Below are 20,687 nucleotides of genomic sequence, written 5' to 3'. Positions count from 1 at the left end.
GGCCCTAGTTCATCTCACCTGGGAGGGCCCTGGTGTTAAGGGCACGTAGCCTCAGGTAACAGGAAGAGGGACAGGCCCACAAATTCACCTCTACCATCTGCCAACCCAGCCTGACTGACTCAGTTCTCCTTTCCACATAAGGGATACTGCGTAAGTGAGAGGCCAAGAATCCTTAGTACTGTTTTATTAGCATTCTTCTTCAGACTTCTCATCTACTTATGTAGTTTATGGACTCAGTTTAGGGGAATAACCAGTGTGAAAAGTGTTGGGATAATTCCAGTTTTTCTGTCAGGATAAAACTAGTTTTTCATTACAATTTTAGATCTCACCCCAGTAATACCCACATCAACAGGATGAAAGAGTTTGTGGAAGGAAATTCAAGAGCAGGCTTCTAAGCACAGCTTAATGTCCCAACTCTTTAAACAAGCAATAAATTCATTTCCTATCACTGAGAAAAGATTTTGAAAGTCTGCAGAGTGTCTCACCCACATTTATATTCATCCATCCATCCATCTATCTATCCATCTATCCATCCATCTATCCATACATCCATCTCTCTTCTTCCTGCCTCCTGGAACTAAGAGACATCACATCGATTTTCCCACTTTCTCTCTGGCTTCTGTGCAATGAAACCAAGAAATATTTGGTCTTCATTCTAAGTCTTGTGACAGAGGTATTGAGATTTTTTAAAAAGTACTTTTAGTCATATAATTAGGATACTTTCCACTTTGATGAGCTCATACTTTCCTGTTAATCTCTCAATGAGGCCTATTTCTTTAAGCAAAAGCTAAAGTGCATCTATTTGTCTCTTCACAATGGGGGTAGGGGTAGAGGTATCTGTTCCAGTGCCAAAGCCTTCAAGCTTGAGGATGTTATTGAATATATCTGCCAAAAGAGACCTATCTCCTTTTTTTTTTTCTCCAATGCTTTATTCTGTTTCCATTTTTTTCCTACCCAAAGAGAACCACTGGAACAACTTTTGGCATATCTAAGAAACTTTCAAATAGTTCTTGGGTCACTTTAACCAAACCTTGTCCCCGTGTCTTATTATTTATATGATGAATAATTAAAGGAAAGAAAATAAATGATTTGGGGATTTCACATCAAGTACTATTTCTTTCTTTTCTTCCTAATCTACACAAAGTTTATTTTCTTCTCTAAAATAGATATCAGAGACCTAAATCTTAAGAGTTTATTTCTTATGGTTTTTTGTGTAAACTTTATGAGAGTTTTTCATAGTTACAAACTATGAAAGTGGGTTTTTGTATGTTATTTGATCATCTTTATCTGTGCTACAGTGCTGTTCAAAATCCATATTCTCTTCTGCTTACATTGATTCTAGGTTTCCTGATCTTTCTGTGCTTCCTGGTTATCTCTGGTGTCTATATGTGAAATTGTCTATTCTCTCAGCATTTGCAATAGGAAGGTCTTGGAGCACTTGAACTTTTTTTTGGCTCCTGTGTATTGCCTGTGCCTAATTATAGGGCATGTTTCCATATTCAACAGAACCCATGATTGTGCAACCAGGCAATGGCAGACCCACATGGAAACTGGACCCTGAACTCTATATTGTGACTCTAAACACTTTATATGCAAGGCCTTTTCATACCATCTGGTCACTGTAAAATGTTTGTTTCCAACAATGAGGCCATAAATAAAACATGTTTTAAAAAAACAAAAATTCAGATTCCCAAGTAAGTTTCAAACTTAGGTCACTGTTAAGAAAACCAATGTAAAACAATGAACACCCTATATGGTAGAAAAGGTGTAATATTTAATGTCCCTATGGTGCTATATGAGAGGTAGTTTCTGAAACTTGGCCTCTTCTCAGAGATGAAAGCTACAAGGTAGACCTGAACAGACTTAGTAATTGTAACCACTGGAGTTGTAATTCTAACCTGATTGTGAACAAACTCTAGCAAATGTTTTCAAATACACATGGAGTACCACAATTTACTTCACCCAGCACAGAAACCTAAGACTGCCACAGTTATGACCTGCCTGTTATTTCAAACTTGACTAATATTCACAAAACCTATTCCTCTTAGCCACTCTGTTTAACTAATTTCTTTTCTTTGAATAAAATTAATTTAGTGATGTCTATAGCCAGCCTGGTGCACATAAAAATAAATACTTTACATGACCTTAAAACAAGAAAGTAGTTTTTGGACCCTGAAAGATTAAACATCACTTGCTACAATAGTAAAACAGTAGGAATGATATTTTCCTCTTACATCTTGGCACTCTCTGTTAAGGATGAAAAATATAGAAAATTTTCAATCCCATTATTCTTGTTCTGTTCTCACCATAATATTGCCCAAAGAAATGACCTCTGTCGTTGAGAGCTTAACTATCATAAGTAGATCTATTTATTGAAACTGAATTTTCTCCATTAATTCTCTATTATTCCACTTCTAAAGCAGCATTGGATTCTCTGACTGATATTCAAGAATATACCATTCTTAACATCCACTAAGGTCGTGGCTGCTCATAGCAAAGATGTAACTGCTCCTCTTCCCTCCACAATTCTGTTGTATGATCAGCCAATCAACCATGAGCATTTACCTGCTATCTGAAGGAAGAAAATTAACAGGATACAATTCATCACAATGTTTTTCTTTACACCTGCCTGTAATTGAATCCTGAGACCTGATTTTCACAAATCCTCTACGTTCATCTCTTTATTTTCATCTGTACTTTTTATTTTGAGACTTGGTCATTTCACACTTGAACTAAGGCCAACATCCCTTCCCTGGCCCTTTGTGTTCACCAAGCCCACACCCTCCCCGCTGCCAGCCCAATCAAGAGTTAAAACTGTTAAAATTCTTTTCTCAAAATTCACTAAATGTATTAAAGTTACATGAAGCTTTTAAGTCCATCTTTAAAATACATTTTTCTATTTATAAGTCCAAGGAATTTTAATATTTCCCCCTTCTTCTCATAAGAAATTTTCAAATATGCTGAGACGAAGACTAACACAATGGCTCATCTGCATGCAGAACCCTCAAAGTCAACAATCGTTAACCTTCTTGCTATATTTGTGTGTGAAATATATTTGAAGGTAAATTATAGACTTTATAACACATAAACGTCCATCTTAAAACTTTTTTCAGGATTCAGCTCTTTAAAATAAGGACATTCTCCTACATAATCCCATGCTAATATCATATCTAAGAAAATAATAATTCCGAATAACATATAATTAACCAGATTCATATTAAAATTTCTTCAATTGTTCCCAAAATGTCTTTTAGGACTGATCTTTTTTTAAAACTAAAATTTAATTAAGGTCCATATATTACATTTATCATTGTGTCTCTGTAGTCTCTTTCTTAATGTCATCTCACTTTTGTTTACAGGGTTTGATTTTCTGAAGAAAACAGGCAATAATACTCTGCATTATGTATCTATTTTTCCACCTGTGTGATATTCTTAGCTTCTTCCTTTACCCTTGGTATGCCATATTTGCTGAAGGGTCGGGTAAAGTCTTGATTAGATTCAGATTAAAATCTTGATTAGATTCAGATTAAAGTCTTGATTTGATTTTTGGCAGGAACACTTCAAGGGCGATTCTGTGAACATCATACTGTACACATCTGTAGCCCTGCCCTTGATGTCAGGCTGCCTCACTATTAATGATCCCTAGCTTGATTCCTTCATCAAGGGGACTTCATGGTATTTTGACCTTGCCATCAAGTTATTTAAACTGCACTGTGCTCCCAATTTAAGAGGCTTAATAACTGTATGAAAGCCTATCAACCCCAAGCTACCTTGCTTCTCTGATCTTTTCCTATACTTCTTCCCTATCCATTTCCTGCAAAACTCTCTTTTCTCTGTTTAGCTTTTCTCTGATTATGTTGTGTGAATTAGGTCTCTTCGACAATTGTCCATTTTCCTCTACCATCCAAATAAAATCTTATTCCATGAAGCTTCCCTGCAGTTAAATGCATTGGCCACAGTTCTCCTTGGGTTTTCAATCCCAAATTAATGGCCTAAATATTATAATGTGCCACAGAAACAAGGACTTCTGCCGAATTTATTTTGTAGATGACCTCTCATGTCAATATATAAAAATTGGTGCTTATTGATAACTACTGCATTACAAATATCAATAAGTGAAACCTAGAACTAATAAGAACGCTTACATGCAGATTTTTTTTCTTTGTCATTCATTTAAAATCTACCTATACCTCCTGGCTGTATCTATGTTTGCAAACCAACCATAGTAAGAAACTACAAATGTTTTCAAGCATCTTTTCCGGACATCTATATACTATTGATTATTTGCCAATAAAGCATTTTTTAAATTATTGGGTTATCCTACTTGCACAAATTAATTGGGTAATCATGAGCATCTAGCAACATTTCTCATGAACAGGAAGGCAAATGCTGAGAACGTTTTCTGAAAACAGGTGGTATTTTGAAGTTGTGTGATGGTGACTACACATGAAAAATGAATTAAGAATTGAGATCACTGTCTGGATCACTCAGACCAAAAGTCAGAGCAGTATCCAGATAAGGCAAAATTATTCCACTGAATTTGAATTATTTGGGTAACTCCATCAATTATCCTATTAATTTCCACTGTACAGTCCAGTTTAGACTTTCAAGTATATAATTTGTCTTCATCTTTTCTCACTAGCAGTCATCTGCCTAATTATTACAAAAGAATAACAAGTCTATTATGCCTTATTTTCTTGCTTTTTATCATCTGTATTCCAACTTGGAAACTGGGGAGAAAGGCACTGGGCAAACAGTTTTAAAAGGATCTGCTTTTTCCTTTCTCTATGACCAACCTAAACTGGAATGACTAAACAATACAAATGGACCAAATTCAGCCTCACTCTCCAAGATTAGTCTGGGGCAAAACTATAAAGTGTGTAAAGTTTATCCTCAGCCTGACAGTTCCTATGAAAACCTGCCCTCGGCACAAAAATCCAGTCTCTACTTCTAAGCTAAATTTAAATTGGTGATTGCTATGGTTTAAATATGAGGTGTCCCCCAAAAGTTCATATGTGAGGGGCTGGGATTGTGGCTCAGTGGTAGAGTGTATGTGAGGCACTGGGTTCGATCCTCAGCACCACATAAAAATAAATAAATAAAATAAAGGTATTGTGTCTAACTACAATTGAAAATAATATTTTTTTAAAAAGTTCATGTGTGAGACAATGCAAGAAAGTTCAGAGGTGAAATGATTGGATTATGAGATGAAAAATCTAATCATTCTAAATCTAATTAATCCACAGACAGAGATTAACTGGGTGGTAATCTGTAGGCAGATAGGGTGTGGCTAGAGGATGTGTATCACTGGGGGCATGCCCTTGGGGTATGTTTTTTGTACCTGCTGAGCAGAGCACTCACCCAAGTGCAAGCACAAGCATTGCTCGCGCGCTCTCTCTCTCTCTTTCTCTCTTTCTCTCTCTCTCTCTTTCCTTCCTGGTGGTCCAGTCCTGAGCTGCTTTCCTTTACAATACCCTTCCACCATAATGTTCTGTCTCACCTAGTCCCAGAGCAGTGGACTTGGCTGTCTGTGGATCAGGACCCCTAAAACCATGAGTTTTAAACTACTCCCCCTCTGTGTTGATCTTGTCAGGTCTGTTGGTCACAGCAGTGAAAAAGCTGACTAATAAAATGATGTGTTCTTCTCCCCTAAAACATTTGAATTTACTGGTATCCTTCAAGGAAATATTTGCATAGTTCTGTGACAATTGTAAAGTAAGAATCACATTAAGTATCTTGTTTAATCATAAAATCCATAAGTATCATATTTTTGCCTCTGCTTTGCAGATAAGGAAACTGAGGGCTGGGGATATAGCTCAGTTGGTAGAGTGCTTGCCTCACATGCACAAGGCCCTGGATTCAATCCCCAGCACCACCCAAAAAAAACAAACAAACAAAAAGAAATAAACTGATTCCCCACCATCATGCTGGGCCCAGGGCCTTAACCAAGGTCTCTTAACTTTCTAAAGATGTTCCTTCCATTCCCATGTGCTTCCTCCATTCAGGTCTACCAACCAATCTTCCCCTCTTCTCTTAGAAGAAAAGTGATAATCCTACATTGACTTAGTACTTGAAAGTGTTTTCCAGGTTTCTAAAGTAGTAACAATTGATTCTGCTATTCTCTCTCTCTCCTCTCTCTCTCTCTCCTCTCTCTCTCTCTCCCCCCCCCCCCACTCCCTCTCTCACATGTGTGCACACACACACAATTTTTGCAGTATTCAGGAAAGAACAAAAAGAATAATAAATTCACTTCACCTATTCTTTCGTTGAGCTATCTGTTTAAGCCATAACCAAAGGATAGACAAACAACCACAGGACAAAGCTTACATCGTTATCATATCATCCCAAAGTACAGCAACACCAAGTGGTTAGGACAAAGAAACCAAAACTCTCAGGTTGCCTTCGCTATGCACATTCAATGGTGAGTCTTGTTTTTTGTCTTGTTTGTGATGGGGTCTGGGCACATTGCCTGAGCTGACCTTGAATTCCTGGGTTCAAGTGATCCTCCTGCATCAGCCTCCTATACCTACTAACCTATAAATTTTCAAATGTCTTTGCGTAATATATATTCTTTACCCATATCTCAGGACTGACATGTTTTGCACATGGATTATCCTAACTGAAAAAATATAAGCAGAAAATTATGGACTTCCAACAACATTTCTGGAAGTTCACTATGTAAAAATATTTGATATATCAGAAATCAGCAAGATTTTTCTGTAAAGCGCCACACAGTAAATATTTTAGTATTTGCAGATCATATGCTCTTGTTAGAAATCCTCAATTCTGCCATCATGCCATGAAAGCTGGCATAGACAATACATAAAGGAATGTGTGGCTGTGTTCCAAAAAAACTTTATTTATAAAAACTGGCCATGGGTCATAGTTTATAAACCTCTTCTACAGAAAATAATTTTTACCAAGCCTGGCTTTTTTAGTAGAATGATACCGGGTCTAGAATGCATTACTAAAACAGCCTGGACAATGGTGCTTACCTGTGACCCAATGGTTTCCTGGAAGCACCGGCCAAGCTGTGTTTTAGCAGCCACAGGATAGACATGCGGAATGACCTGCTGGTGGGAGTATGTGGAATGCACAGTCTGGGTCTTCTGGACGGGAAGCCCTTGGTAAGAGACTTGGGATTGGCCCTGCTGAACTTCTTTTACCTTCTGGCCTGTTGGGCCATCAATTCTTGAAACCTGATGGATCTGGACAGAAGCCTCAGGAGGATGTTTCACATGGATATTAACTATGTTGGGAGGAAATTTCACTAAAACAGATTGGGAGGAAAACTTATTAGTTAGGAACAATTAAAAGGCACGTCAGGATTTAAATATGAAAATAAACAATACAAACACATATTTGTATGCATACATATTGACTATAGAATAAATTATACACATAAAATACATATCTTTTTGCTACCTAGACATCAAAAGTCTTGAGAAGCAAATGGCATGTTCAAAATGAAAATTAAATCTGAATTTATTGTAGATGGACAGAATGCTTTTATTTTATTTGTTAACTTTTATGTGGTGCTGAGGATCGAACCCAGTGCCTCACGCATGCTAGGCAAGTGCTTTGCCACTGAGCTACAGCCCCAGCCCTTAAATCAGAATTTATATATTTAAAAAAAATAAAACTACAATTGTATAAAGCATTAAAATGCCTAATGGTAACATATTCACAAAATATGTTAAAGAGACAAAAATATTCATTGGAGTCTTAAAACTATGAAATCAGTGCTGTCATAGGTACATCTTATCAAATGGTAATAAGAAAGATTCCAGAGTGGGATTACTTTTGAATTTCTCACAAAATTTCTATTGTAGAAATTTAGTATTTACATTTTTCCACTAAAAGTGGAAAGCCAAGTTCACAAAGCACAATTCACTTACCCTTAAATGATATAATACACACACACACACACACACACACACACACACACAAAATACCAAAGTGTGTTATTTTACATCTAGAACAAGATTTATTTTCTTCTCTTTTAAAACAAAATCTCATCTTTGGATGCAAAGACTCAGGTTTTAAAGAATAAAAGCCAGTAACACTTTTCTGACCCCATTTTTAAAATTGTGCATTTAAAAAAAATGCCAAATTTAAAAGAATGAATTAGTCATAGAACTTTTAAGCCCCAAGTGACCTAGTTTATCTTCCTCTACAGATGAACAAATCAAAGCCCAGTGAGGTTAAATGATTATTTAGAGCTAAAACCAAACACTCTTCAACTATGAAATTCAGCTACCGTGTGATCCAGTAGTTTGTTAATGCTGTCAGGGCCAGAGCACTTCTTTCTACATCCCAGGCCTTTCAAGAACAATGACAATCACATTAATCAGTCCTTGTTGGTAGGAGTCCCTAGAGCAGTATGGACTCCTTGCTATTTTCTTCTTTCCTAGATACCAATTGTGTATGGCCTAGAAAGTCCTGCAGCTGCATCCCTCGTCCCACATCCTAGCTCCACTGCTATTTCTCAGCCACATATCACACACTCCTTTCTGTGTCAATACCAGCCCTGGCCATCCGCTGAGACGCGGCTTCTATATGGGTTTGACAGGTTAACAGATTTCTGCAAATGGGCAAAAATGAGACTATAAAACTTACCTTTGACTCCTTGCTGGCTAGTCATGGTCAGAGGCAAGGTATGCGTTGAATGGATGACATGGGTCCCCAATGCCTTTCCTGGCTGCTGGGAATGCTGAAAAAGTTTCGGCACACTGGCACCATGGACCGGGATCTGACAAAGCTTTCCTGTGAAATTTGGAGGGCACTGGCATTTGTCCCTTGAACTACACTGGCCACCATTCATGCACGGAAGATGGCAAATCACTGAAATGGAACAGAGAAAATGTGGAGGGTTAGTTTCTCGATAGTTGAGTAGCAATCAACCAAGAAACCCCCCAAATACACAGCCTAATATGGCCTTTTTCTTCCCGTTAACTTTATAAAAATGTAAACTGAGGAGTAAACATTATGCCAAAGACAGCCTCTATTATTCCTTACCATTTTCTTGCCATCTTAAAGACATTTAACTCTGTAAAACTTTGTGATGATTCTCCCCCAAGAATGGAAAGAAGAATCCTCAGGAAAAGAACATAAGGAAGCCACACAGACTCACTGTCTATCACAGTGACATTTTAAGTACCCTGGCGATCTGTAATTACTTTGTTTCCCTATTTAATCACTACTTTGTTGTCTTCCTAGATTATAAACTCCTTGAGAAGAGAAGAGATCTGCCTTAGTAACCTTTATGTTCTCAGTACCTAGAACAATGTCCAACATTGTGTGGGTATGAAATAAATATTTGCTCAAAGAATGGATAAACGAAAATATGAGAGTGATAAAGATAATATCTGTGGGAATTTCATTCTCTGTAAGACACTGAACTCAGTGCTACCAGTAACAAAAACCAGGACACCCTCTAACACACTTCATGGGAATTTGCAATCTCATTTGGAGTAACATGACCCAGGTGACATCTCAAGTAGCAGAGGGATTATTAGTTTGGAGTTAACTTATTTGGAATATCAAAACATAAGAGAACACATTAGGTGACGAATTTTAGGAAGAGTTTTAAACTCTGGCTAAACTCATTTTACGGTCAACCTCATCATCACTAATTAAAAAATAATAATCCCTCAACTCTTCTAGCTTTTACCCTCTCTAAATCCTCTCCTCTGTGACCACACTTCCCAGAACTGTCTGTTCGCTTCTCAATGCACTGCAATCTTTCTTGGATCAGAATAAGTCCTCTCTTTCCCCACACTCTTCTGCACAGAAACTATCCTCACTAAGGTCCCTAATGGTCTCCATGTTGCTAAATTCAGTGGGCAGATTTCCATTTCCACTGGTTTCCACGACGCCTCACTTATCTATTTTGCTCTCTCTTCCTTGAGTATTTTATCTTAATATTCTTTGCAGACTGCTTTCTTGACTTCTTCTTTAAATGTTTTATGGCTTGGTCTTGAAATCTTCATAGCTAACTCTACCGGCTCTACTATGATTTCATCCTGTCATATGCTGAAGTCACTCAAATTTATATTTCCTGGCCAAAGATTTCTGCTGAGCTTCAAACTGTCTACTGTATATTTCCATGCAGACATTCCACAAGCACCTCAAACTCAAAATGTCTAAATTTTGAATTCACTGTCTTCTTTGAAATACCTTTACCCAGAGTGGTGCTTACCAAAACCTGAGAATCCCCTCCTTCGCTTCACCTGTTTAAACATCCAGTCCTGGAATTCCTCCCTTCTGAATATTCATCAAATACATCCAGTTCTTTTTCCATCACCATGCCTTTGTTCCTTCCATAACCTCATCACTTATGAATCTCACCTAATTCTCTATAATATAGCTATATTCAACTTTATTCAGTATCCCTCACCAAGTCTAGACCTTTTTCCAGGCTGAGTCCTCTGCCTGGAACATTCTCCCATCTCCCCCCCTTCCACTACCTGACTTCCTACCTCTCTATTAGATTCCACTTAACCCTGGAATCTAACATTACCTGTTGCCTCTCATCTCTGCTTCCACAGAAGCTCAGTCATTATGTATCATGTCAGGTATCTTATTATATAACAAATGTCTGACTACTTTTCTGGATGTATTACTCAACTGGAGTTCTATGAGGCCAGGGAATTTGTCTTGTAATGTTTTACCCCTAGAATGTAGATCAGAGTCTAGAAAAAAAAATGCTTAAGGCTTGAACAAACACCAAATGAAGGAACGAACAGATTTGTGCCTACTATTTTGTCAAACGCTATTGTATATAACATAGAAGATTCCATCCTTGCCCTTCAAGAGCTTAAACACTAACAAAGAAACTGACTAATGTACAATAACTAACAAGTAGCAAATAAAGGATAACAGGAAAATATGAAATACAAATCCTTCAGAGCTTCAGAGAGGAAAAAAAGCCATTTCTAAGAATTCAAAAAGGATGTCACAGTAGAGATCATTTAGAATAAGTCTTTGAAATGGGATAGAACACAGAAGAGTGCAGTCTAGGAAGACACAGAAGACAGGCAGCCACAACGCGGAGACAATGAGTAAATCTGTCTGGTGGAAACCTTGGCTCTTGAGGGAAGGGAAGGGATCAGGTGATAAACTAGAAGGAGGTGGCTTGAGTCAGACAAAGGAAGTTATTAAAGGCCTGATGAGGAGTTGGGATTTTATGCTGTAATGAGTAAATTACTTCAGAGGCTTCAAGCAGAGGATTAAAGCAAGGCTGAAAGCGTGTTCCAGGAAGATTACTCTGGTGATGGCATATGGGATTAGCTGAAAAGGAAAGTGACAACCCGAGGAAAGTCAGTTAGGAAACTATGATAATAACTGAAAGACGAGTTAAAAACACACACGCCTGGATTAGGATGATGGCCAGAGGCACCACTGAAGGAAGCATGAAGTAATCTAATGCTGGGGGTGGGAGAAGATCAGCAGAACTTCTAGAGACAGACAGTAGGAGGAAAAGGGCAGGAGAAGGTAGAGAACGAAGGAGAGGGTTGGAAAAACTTACCAAGCCCCCTTGGTAGTTTACCCAGAACTGTGTTCAGGGCCTAAGTTGCAGATCAAGTCAAAACTATCCGTGCTAGATGGGGTCTGGAAAATACTTTTTGCTAGTGCCTGATCTACTCTGTGAGGTCTTGGTAAGAAAAGAAGTCAAAGCTGACTCCAAGGATGAGTCAATGACACAACAGTACAATTCGGAGCTGAATTTCTAAATCACAGCTTGGCTACAACGGATGGGCTCAATGTGTACTAGGCAAAAGCAAGAGGAGCCAGACCCAGACTTCAGTGTCCTACAAACAAATTATAACGGGAATACAGACAGTCCTTACTTTGCACGCCACAATTTAAATAATGCCAATCCCCCAACAACATGGTTCAAACTTCCACTATCACAGTATATTAACTGAGTAATTGCAATAAGTACAAATTTCACCGATAGCTCTTTGGTCCACAAAGTGCTCAGTGAATAACAGATGTGCATCATGACCACGGACCAATAGTGTCGCTTCATTCCAAGTCTGTTGGTGATGGGTCACTGACACACCTGTTCCCCACATCAGGCACAGACAGCAGAGTGAGAAAATCACAGAATGTTTTACAAAAGCATATCATCAAAAGACAATATGGGCCAACGACGCAGTCAATGGGGCAAAGAAATGAAAAGTGGCAACGCTAGAAGTAAAATTTAAAAGTGGTTGTGTCAGATACTTCCCAACTTTGGATCAGCTTCCAACACCTTGTCCAAACTTAAAATGGAAGATGACAGGTCCCTCAAGGGAAGGAGAGATGGTCCATTTCATGTTATACAATGAGAAGAAGGCAAACAAGTTCTAATTATTCTTGATTAGTTTTACTCCAAGAAATAAAATACTTTAATTCTCAATGTTTGTGACATTTAAATTACAGACTATAAAATAAATAGAAATGTTCCTGGTTTCCTAATTTCCTTGTTTATTTACAACCTACACTAAAAGATTTTTATGTGTTGACAAAAATATTTGAAGGTCACAGAACTTGAATTTTTCCATTGATTTTTTAAAATTTTTATTTGTTTAACCAGTTATACATGACAGTAGAATGTATTTTGATACATCATATATAATGGAGATAATTTCTCATTCTTCTGGTTGTACATGATGTAAAATCACACCGGCTGCATAGTTATATATGTATATAGGGTAATAATATCTGATTTATTCTACTATCCTTCCTACTCCCATGCCCGCTTCCTTCCCTTCACTCCCCTATACCTAATCTAAAGTAACTCTATTCTTCCCTAGCCCCCCCCCCCCTCCATTGTGAATTAGCATCCGAGTATCAGAAAAAACAGTTGGCTTTTGTTTTGGGGGAATTAGCTTATTTCACTTAGCATGATATTCTCTAGCTCCATTCATTTACCAGCAAATGCCATCATTCATTCTCCTTTAATGCTGAGTCATATTCCATCATATTATATATATGTATGACATACATATATACATATAAATACACACACACACACCATATTACGTTTTTTTAATCCATTCATCTGTGGAAGGACACATAAGTTGGTGCCATAGTTTAGCTATTGTGAATTGAGCTGCTATGAACATTGATGTGGCTGCATCACTGTAATATGCTGATTTTAAGTTCTTTGGGTATAAACCAAGAAGTGGAAACTGGGATCAAATGGTGGTTCCACTCTCCATATGGCTTACCATAATGGTTGCACCAATTTGCATTTCCACCAGCAATGTATGAGTATACCTTTTCCCCCCCATCCTTGCCAACATTTATTGTTGTTTATTTTCCTGATAATTGCCGTTCTGACTGGGATGAGATGAAATCTTAGAGTAGTTTTGATTTGCATTTCTCTAATTGCTAAAGATGTTGAACATTGTTTTTATGTATTTGTTGATCAATTGTATTTCTTCTTCTGTGAAGTATCTGTTCAGTTCCTTTGCCCATTTGTTGATTGGGTTATTTATTTATTTATTTATTTATGGTGTTACGTTTTTTGAGTTCTTCACATATCCTGGTAATCAATGCTCTATCTGAGGTGCATGAGGTAAAGATTTTCTCCCATTCTGTAGGCTCTCTCTTCACATTATTGATTGTTTCCTTTACTGAGAAGAAGCTTTTTGGTTGGACTCTATCCCATTTATTGATTCTATTTTACTTCTTACACTTTAAGAGTCTACTTAAGGAAGGTGGATCCTAAGCCAACATGGTGAAAATTTGGGCCTACTTTTTCTTCTGCTAGGTGCAGGGTCTCTGGTCTAGTGCCTTAGTCTTTGATACACTTTGAGTTGAGTTTCATGTAGAGTGAGAGATAGGGATTTAATTTCATTTTGTTACATGTGAATTTCCAATTTTTCCCAGATCATTTATTGAATAGGCTCTCTTCTCTCCAGTGAATGTTTTTGGCACCTTTGTCTAGCATGAGATAACTGTACTGTGTGGGTTTGTCTCTGTGTCTTCTATATTGTAACACTGGTGTATATATGTATCTGTTTTGGTACCAATACCATGCCATTTTTGTTACTATGGCTCTGTGGTATAGTTTAAGGTCTGTTATTATGATGCCTCTGCTCTTCTTGCTAAGGATTGCTTTGGCTATTCTGGGTCTCTTATTTTTCCTAATGAATTTCATGATTGCTTTTCCTAGTTCTACAAAGAATGTCATTGGGGGCTGGAGTTGTAGCTCAGTGGTAGAGAACTTGCCTCACACGTATCAGGCACTGGGTTCGATTCTCAGCACCACATATAAATAAGTAAATAAAATAAAGGTCCATCAACAGTGTGTGTGTGTGTGTGTGTATATATATATATATATATATATATATATATATACACATAAATGAAAATATATATATATATATATATGAATGTTATTGGTATTTTAGTTGGAATTGCATTAAATCTGTATAACGCTTTTGGCAATATGAACATTTTGACAATATTAATTCTGCCTATCCAAGAGCATGGGAGGACTTTCTATCTTCTAAGGTCTTCTTTGATTTTTTTTTTTATTTAGGGTTCTGTAGTTCTCATTGTATAGATCTTTCACTTCTTTCTTTGGATTGATTCCCAAGTATTTTATTTTTATTTTTTGAAGCTATTATAAATGGGGTAGTTTTCCTAATTTCTCTTTCAGTAGATTCATCACTGATGTATTATAACCTGCTACTTTGCTGAATTTATTTATGAGTTTTAGAAGTTTTCTGGTGGAATTTTTTGGCTCTTCTAAATATAGAATCATGTCATCGGCAAATAGTGATAGTTTAAGTTCTTCTTTTCCTATTTGTATCCCTTTAACACCTTTCTCACGTCTAATTGCTCTGGCTAGAGTTTCTAGAACTATGTAGAATAGAGGTTAAAGAGGGATCCTTGTCTTTCTCCAGTTTTTAGAGGGAATCCTTTACATTTTTCTCCATTTAGAATGATGCTGGCCTTAGATTGACCATATATAGCTTTTATGATATTGAGGTATGTTCCTACTATACCTAGTTTTTCTAGTGTTTTGAATATGAACAGGTATTTTGTCAAATGCTTTTTTTTTGCATCTATTGAGATGATCATATGATTCTTGTTTTAAAGTTTATTGGTGTGGTGAATTACATTTATTGATTTCGAATATGTTGAACCAGTTGCATCCCTGGGATGAACCCCACTTGATCTTAATGCACTATCTTTTTAAGATGTTTTTGTATAAGTTTGCCAGAATTTTAATGAGAATTTTTGTATCTATGTTCATCAGAGATATTGGTCTGAAGTTTTCTGTCTTTGATATATCTTTGGTTTTGGTATCAGGGTGATATTAGACTTGAAGAATGAGTTTGGAAGAGTTTCTCCTTTTCTATTTCATGGAATAATTTGAGGAGTATTGGTATTATTTCTTCTTTGAAGGTCTTGTAGAACTCAGCTAGTATCTGTCTGGTCCTGGGCTTTTCTTGATTGTTAGGCTTTTAATGGCATTTTCTATTTCATTACTTGTAACTGATCTGTCTGAACCATGCATGTCCTCCTGATTCACATTTGTCGATGTCTTCAAGGTTTTATATTTTATTAGTATATAAATTTTCAAAATAGTTTCTAATTATCTTCTGTATTTCATTCATGTCCATTGTGATATTTCCTTTTTCATCTCGTATTTTAGTAATTTGAGTTTTCTCTCTTTTTCTCTTCATTAGTGTGGCTAGGGGTTTATCGATTTTATTTATTTTATCAAAGAACCAACTGTTTGTCTTGTCAATTTTTAATTGTTTCTTTTGTTTCAATTTCATTGATTTCAGCACTGATTTTAATTATTTCCTATCTTCTGCTGGTTTGGGTGTTGATTTATTCTTCTTTTTCTAGGCTTTGAGTTGTAGCGTTAGGTCATTTATTTGTTGACTTTTTATCCTTTTAATGAATGAGCTCGGTGCAATTAACTTTCCTCTTAGCACTGTCTTCATGGTGTCCCAGAGATTTTTATTTCTTCTGTTATCCACTCATCATTCAATAGCATATTATTTAGTCCCCAGCTGTTACAGTAGCTTCGATTTTTTAATTCTATCTTTGATTCCTAATTTTATTCCATTATGATCTGATAGGATGCAGGGTATTCTCTCTCTCTCTTTTTTTTTTTTGTATTTGCTAAGAGTTGTTTTATGGCATAAGATATGGTCTATTTTAGAGAAGGATCCATGTGCTGCTGAGAAGAAAGTATGTTCACTCATTGATAGATGATGTATTCTATATGTGTCCATTAAGTCTAAATTATTGATTGTATTGTTTAGATTAGAGTTTCTTTGTTTAGTTTTTGTTTCGAAGATCTATCCAGTAGTGAAAGAGGTGTGTATAATAATACCACAGTATTATTGTGTTGTAGTCTATTTGATTTCTGAAGTTGAGCATGGTTTGTTTGATATATGTAGATACTCCATTGTTTAGGGCATAAATATTTATAGTTGTTATGTCTTGTTGATGTATAATTCCCTTAAGCAGTATTAAATTTCCTACTTCATCTCTTCTGATTAACTTTGGCTTGAAGTCCACTTTATCTGATATGAGGATAGAAACTCTGCTTGTTTACACAATCCATGGGTGGTATGTTTTTTCCCATCCTTTCTCCTTCAGTCCATGGATGTATTTGCCTAAGAGGTGAGTCTCCTGGAGACAGCATATTTTTTAAACAGTTTTGTTTTTTAATCCAATCTGCCAGTATATGTCTTCTGATTGATGAATTTAGGCCATGAATGTTCAAGGTTATTATTGAGATATGATTTGTGTTCCCTGACATTTTGATTTATTTCTGGTTTTTAATTTGACCTAGTTTCTCCTTTTTAAAAAAGTATTTTTAGTTGTCAATGGACCTTTATTTTATTTATTTATATGTGGTGCTGAGAATCAAACTCAGTGCCTCGCACATGCTAGGCAAGCACTCTAACACTGAGCCACAACCCCAGACCCTTAGTTTCTCCTTGACCATTCCTTTAGTGTTATTCCTCTCTTTGCTGGTTCCTCACTATTTTTTCTCACTTCTTCCTCATGGAATATTTTGTTGAGAATGTTTGGTAGAGCAGGCTTTCTAGTTGTGAATTATTTTAACTTTTGTTTATCACAGAAGTATTTTATTTCATCTTCAAATCTGAAACTTAATTTTGGTTATTAAATTAGACATAAAATTCTTGGTTGGCATCCATTTTTTTTTTCAGATTTTGAAATATATTATTCCAGGACCTTCTAGCTTTGGGGGGCTGGGTAGAGAAATCAGTTGAAATCCGAACTGGTTTCCCACTATACGTAATTTGATTTTTTCCTCTCACGGCCTTTAAGATTTTATCTTTATTCTGTGTGTTTGTCATTCTTATTATAATGTGTCTTGGTGTAAGTCAGCTATAATTTGTACATTTGGTGTTCTTAAGCCTCTTATATTTGACTTTCCATTTCATTCTTTAGGTTTTGGAAATTTTCTGATATTATGTCATTGGAACAATTGTGCATTCCTCTGGTTCATAGCTCTGCTCCTTCATCTATCCCAATAACTCTTAAATTTGGTCTTTTCATGTTATCTCATAATTCCTGGCTGTTCTGTTCTTGGTTTTTTACCATCTTCTCTGCATGGTCAACTCATTTTCAAAATTATTTTGTCTTCATTGCCTGAGGTTCTGTTTTCCAAGTGGTCTAGTCTGTTGGTTATACTTTCTATTGAATTTATAGTTTGGTTTATTGATTCCTTCATTTCAAGGATTTCTGCTTGGGTTCTTTTTTTTCCCCACAATCTCTAACTCTTTATTGATGTAATCTTTCACTTCCTGTATTTTTTATTTAATTTCACCTGTTATACTATCCTTTACTTCACAGATCATTTAACCATGTATATTCTAAACTCTTTCTCTGACATTTCTTCTACTATTTGTCAGTGGATTCTGTCATTGGAGCATCTTGGTTTGTTTGGGGCATTTATTTCCTTAGTTTTTCATGTTATTCATGTGTTTCCCATCTAGCAGTATTGATCTAAGGCAGCACAAATTTTACCCTGCAGACCTACAGTGTCCCTAAAGGTTTCCAGCACTCTCCTTCAAGGGGGGAGACCAGCATCAACAGCACCCATTACAAACAACACACAGCCCCAAACCCACTAGATCCTGTCAAGATTTCCACAGTTTTCTCGCAACAAACAGAAACAATGAGTTCAATTACCGTCCACTCTATACACAGTAAATTTGCTAAAAGGGTTCACATTTCCAAATGTTGGACAAAGAGAGAACAGAAGTTCATGAGGGAGGAGGAGAGAAGACAGAAGCAAAAATCTGTAGTAAGACTGGAAGACGAATTGACAGAGACTGACCATTGGGCGGAGAAAAGATAGAGAATCCAGGAAAACAAGGAAAAAGAAAAATATATACAATAAAAAATGTAAAATATAAGAATATACAACAAAACTGCTAAATACCATCATACACCACAGTCCTCAAAAAACTGATGCATGAAAAATACCTGGTCCCAGAAATAGCAAAGATACTAGAGAAGAGAAAAAAAAATATTTAAAAACAAAAAAAACCTCAATGGAAAACTCAACAACTGTTTGCTTCAGAGTTTGAAGTTTTCTCAGGCTTGTCTCTGATTCTTGATGAGATTGCCAGGTCCAGACTGGCCTACACAGACCCAGTCACTATGCCACTGATCTGGATTTTAGATACCCCAAGGTTGGCCACGTTGCAGTCAAGATCTCCACGTTGGTTCAACTTGCAGGGAGATCACCAAAGATGGGCTCCCTTAGAGGAGCGACCCTGAAAGGAAGCTACAAGGCGGCGATCGTCAGCACTCCCAACAGGAAGACCCCAGGCACAGCCAACCTGCAGGCACTTCACACTGGACCTCGAGATCTTGGCCAGTGTCTCCAGAGGTGGCTGCACCCCAAGATGGTGGTGGCAGCAAACCGCGGGCCCCCTGGCCCCCCAGATCCTGGCTTGAGTCCCTCGATGGAGGCAGCTGCATGTAACCAAACCTGCAGGCCCTCTAGCATGGTTGTCTGGGCAGTGGCTGTGGGTCAGCAGCAGCAGTGATTGGCAGTGGCACCCGGAGAACCAGTTGGCAGCAATAGCACCGGTGGTAGCACTGCCCCGAGAAAAGACCTGTGGGTGACGGTAGAAAGGGCAAGCGAAAGTAGCCCCGCCTGGAGAAAACACATCTGGGCAGCTGCACAGCGGTGTCTCTGCGGCAGTGGTTTCTACTTCTACGGTGTCCATTGATTACTAAGATGCAGAGTGAGGACTTCCAACATTCTATATTAGAATAACTTCCTATTTAGAACCGTCCTTTTTACAAAGAAACATGAACCAATTGACTTTTCTTAGACATTTCCAGTATCATAGTAGACTTTAAATCTAGAATGAACTTAATGAACCTTGTTTAAATCTACCTTTAAACCCTGAGATAGCTTCCGTGCTATTGTTGCAAGGACTCACTAGCCTGTGGGTACAGCAGTAATTCCTGAACTCCAATAACTGTGTCTCCTCAGTCATAAAGGAAACAGTTTCTGCTTGACTTATTTCAACCAATAAAAGGCCACTATTCATAACCACTCATGAATGAGAAATAAAATATCCATTCTCTTGTTCCAGCATTTTCTAAAATCTAAACTATAATAAAAAGCTCTTTGCCTCAGTTCCATAACTGCACGTTGAGCCCTTTGTGGCAGGTAATCTTTTTACACCTAAATAGTCTTTTTGTATCAAAGAAAACAAATTTAAAACCAACCTACAAATGTTAGGATTTAGGTATGAATAGTTTCTTTCTGTTTCAAGAGTTCATGCCACTCTAAAAACACTGCAGAGTGATGTACTGTCTACGCTGCCAATGTTCTATAAAACCTCCTCAGAACATAAAGAGGAAAAGGAATAAGTTATCTTTCGGGTTGACTTGAGAAGCTTGAGGGATGTTGGCTGTACGTCTGGCTATGGCACATATATTTTTAAAAATCGAACTAGAAGGTGTAACATAGAATACGGGCTGAGAAATTCCATAACCTTGTCACTGTGACATTTTGCCGGCCATCTCGGGAACTCACAGCATTGCATCATATGGTCATCTGGGAACTATTGCAAATAACAAGAAGTATGTGGGCTTTCAGCCTGTTATTCCAGAAAGTGCAATTTCATGACAAACTCCCAAAGTAACTCCTGATACTACTATAAAAGGTCAAACGAGCCAAAAGATTCAGGCTGGAAGAACAGCAAGTTGGAGGTTTCAAATATGTCAAGCGTCTCAGTTGCATTCCACCATTCAGTTTGGTCTGTAAAACGCTTGTGGGTACTCAAGAAATTGGGCTGACTGAATTATGCATTCTAGACTGCAAATCAGAACCTAGTTTAAATGAGCAAATATTAATGACTTACATTCTAATTTAAGCACACTGTATTTTCTAACAGTCTCAATTATAAAATAGTACACAATACCTCCCTTTTTTCTTGTCAGCTGATGATAAAAATACTTAAGCTACTTGATCCCAAAAGGTGCTCTGAGAACATTCTCCAGCCTTGTGCTGCAGACTCTGGCTACTCTACTCACCCATGGCTTTCTGTGCCAGCAGACAGAGGGTTTCAAGTTCTTATGGCTGAGGCGGGACAGAGAATGACAAGCTCCATATGAAGGAAACCCACATCTGTCATTTCACAGAACAGACACTTTTGATTTGA

General features: G+C 37.3%; 1 protein-coding gene across 6 annotated transcripts in view; it reads right to left on the bottom strand.

The window, feature by feature from the left end:
- The window catches only part of Ltbp1 (latent transforming growth factor beta binding protein 1), a 401,517-nt gene that overhangs the window by 177,055 nt on the left and 203,775 nt on the right, over positions 1-20,687 (bottom strand). For all 6 annotated transcript variants that reach the window (XM_027933415.2, XM_071601479.1, XM_071601480.1 and 3 more), the window contains 2 exons: positions 8,620-8,844; positions 6,996-7,270 (listed from right to left, as the gene is read on the bottom strand). In XM_027933415.2, the coding sequence (XP_027789216.2) occupies positions 6,996-7,270; positions 8,620-8,844 (500 nt within the window). The remainder of the gene's footprint in view (positions 1-6,995; positions 7,271-8,619; positions 8,845-20,687) is intronic.

Source organism: Marmota flaviventris, chromosome 14 (genome assembly GCF_047511675.1).
Source record: "Marmota flaviventris isolate mMarFla1 chromosome 14, mMarFla1.hap1, whole genome shotgun sequence".
Classification (NCBI taxonomy): domain Eukaryota; kingdom Metazoa; phylum Chordata; class Mammalia; order Rodentia; family Sciuridae; genus Marmota; species Marmota flaviventris.
Note: the sequence above shows the minus strand (reverse complement) of the source record. Positions and strands in the feature narration are given on the sequence as shown.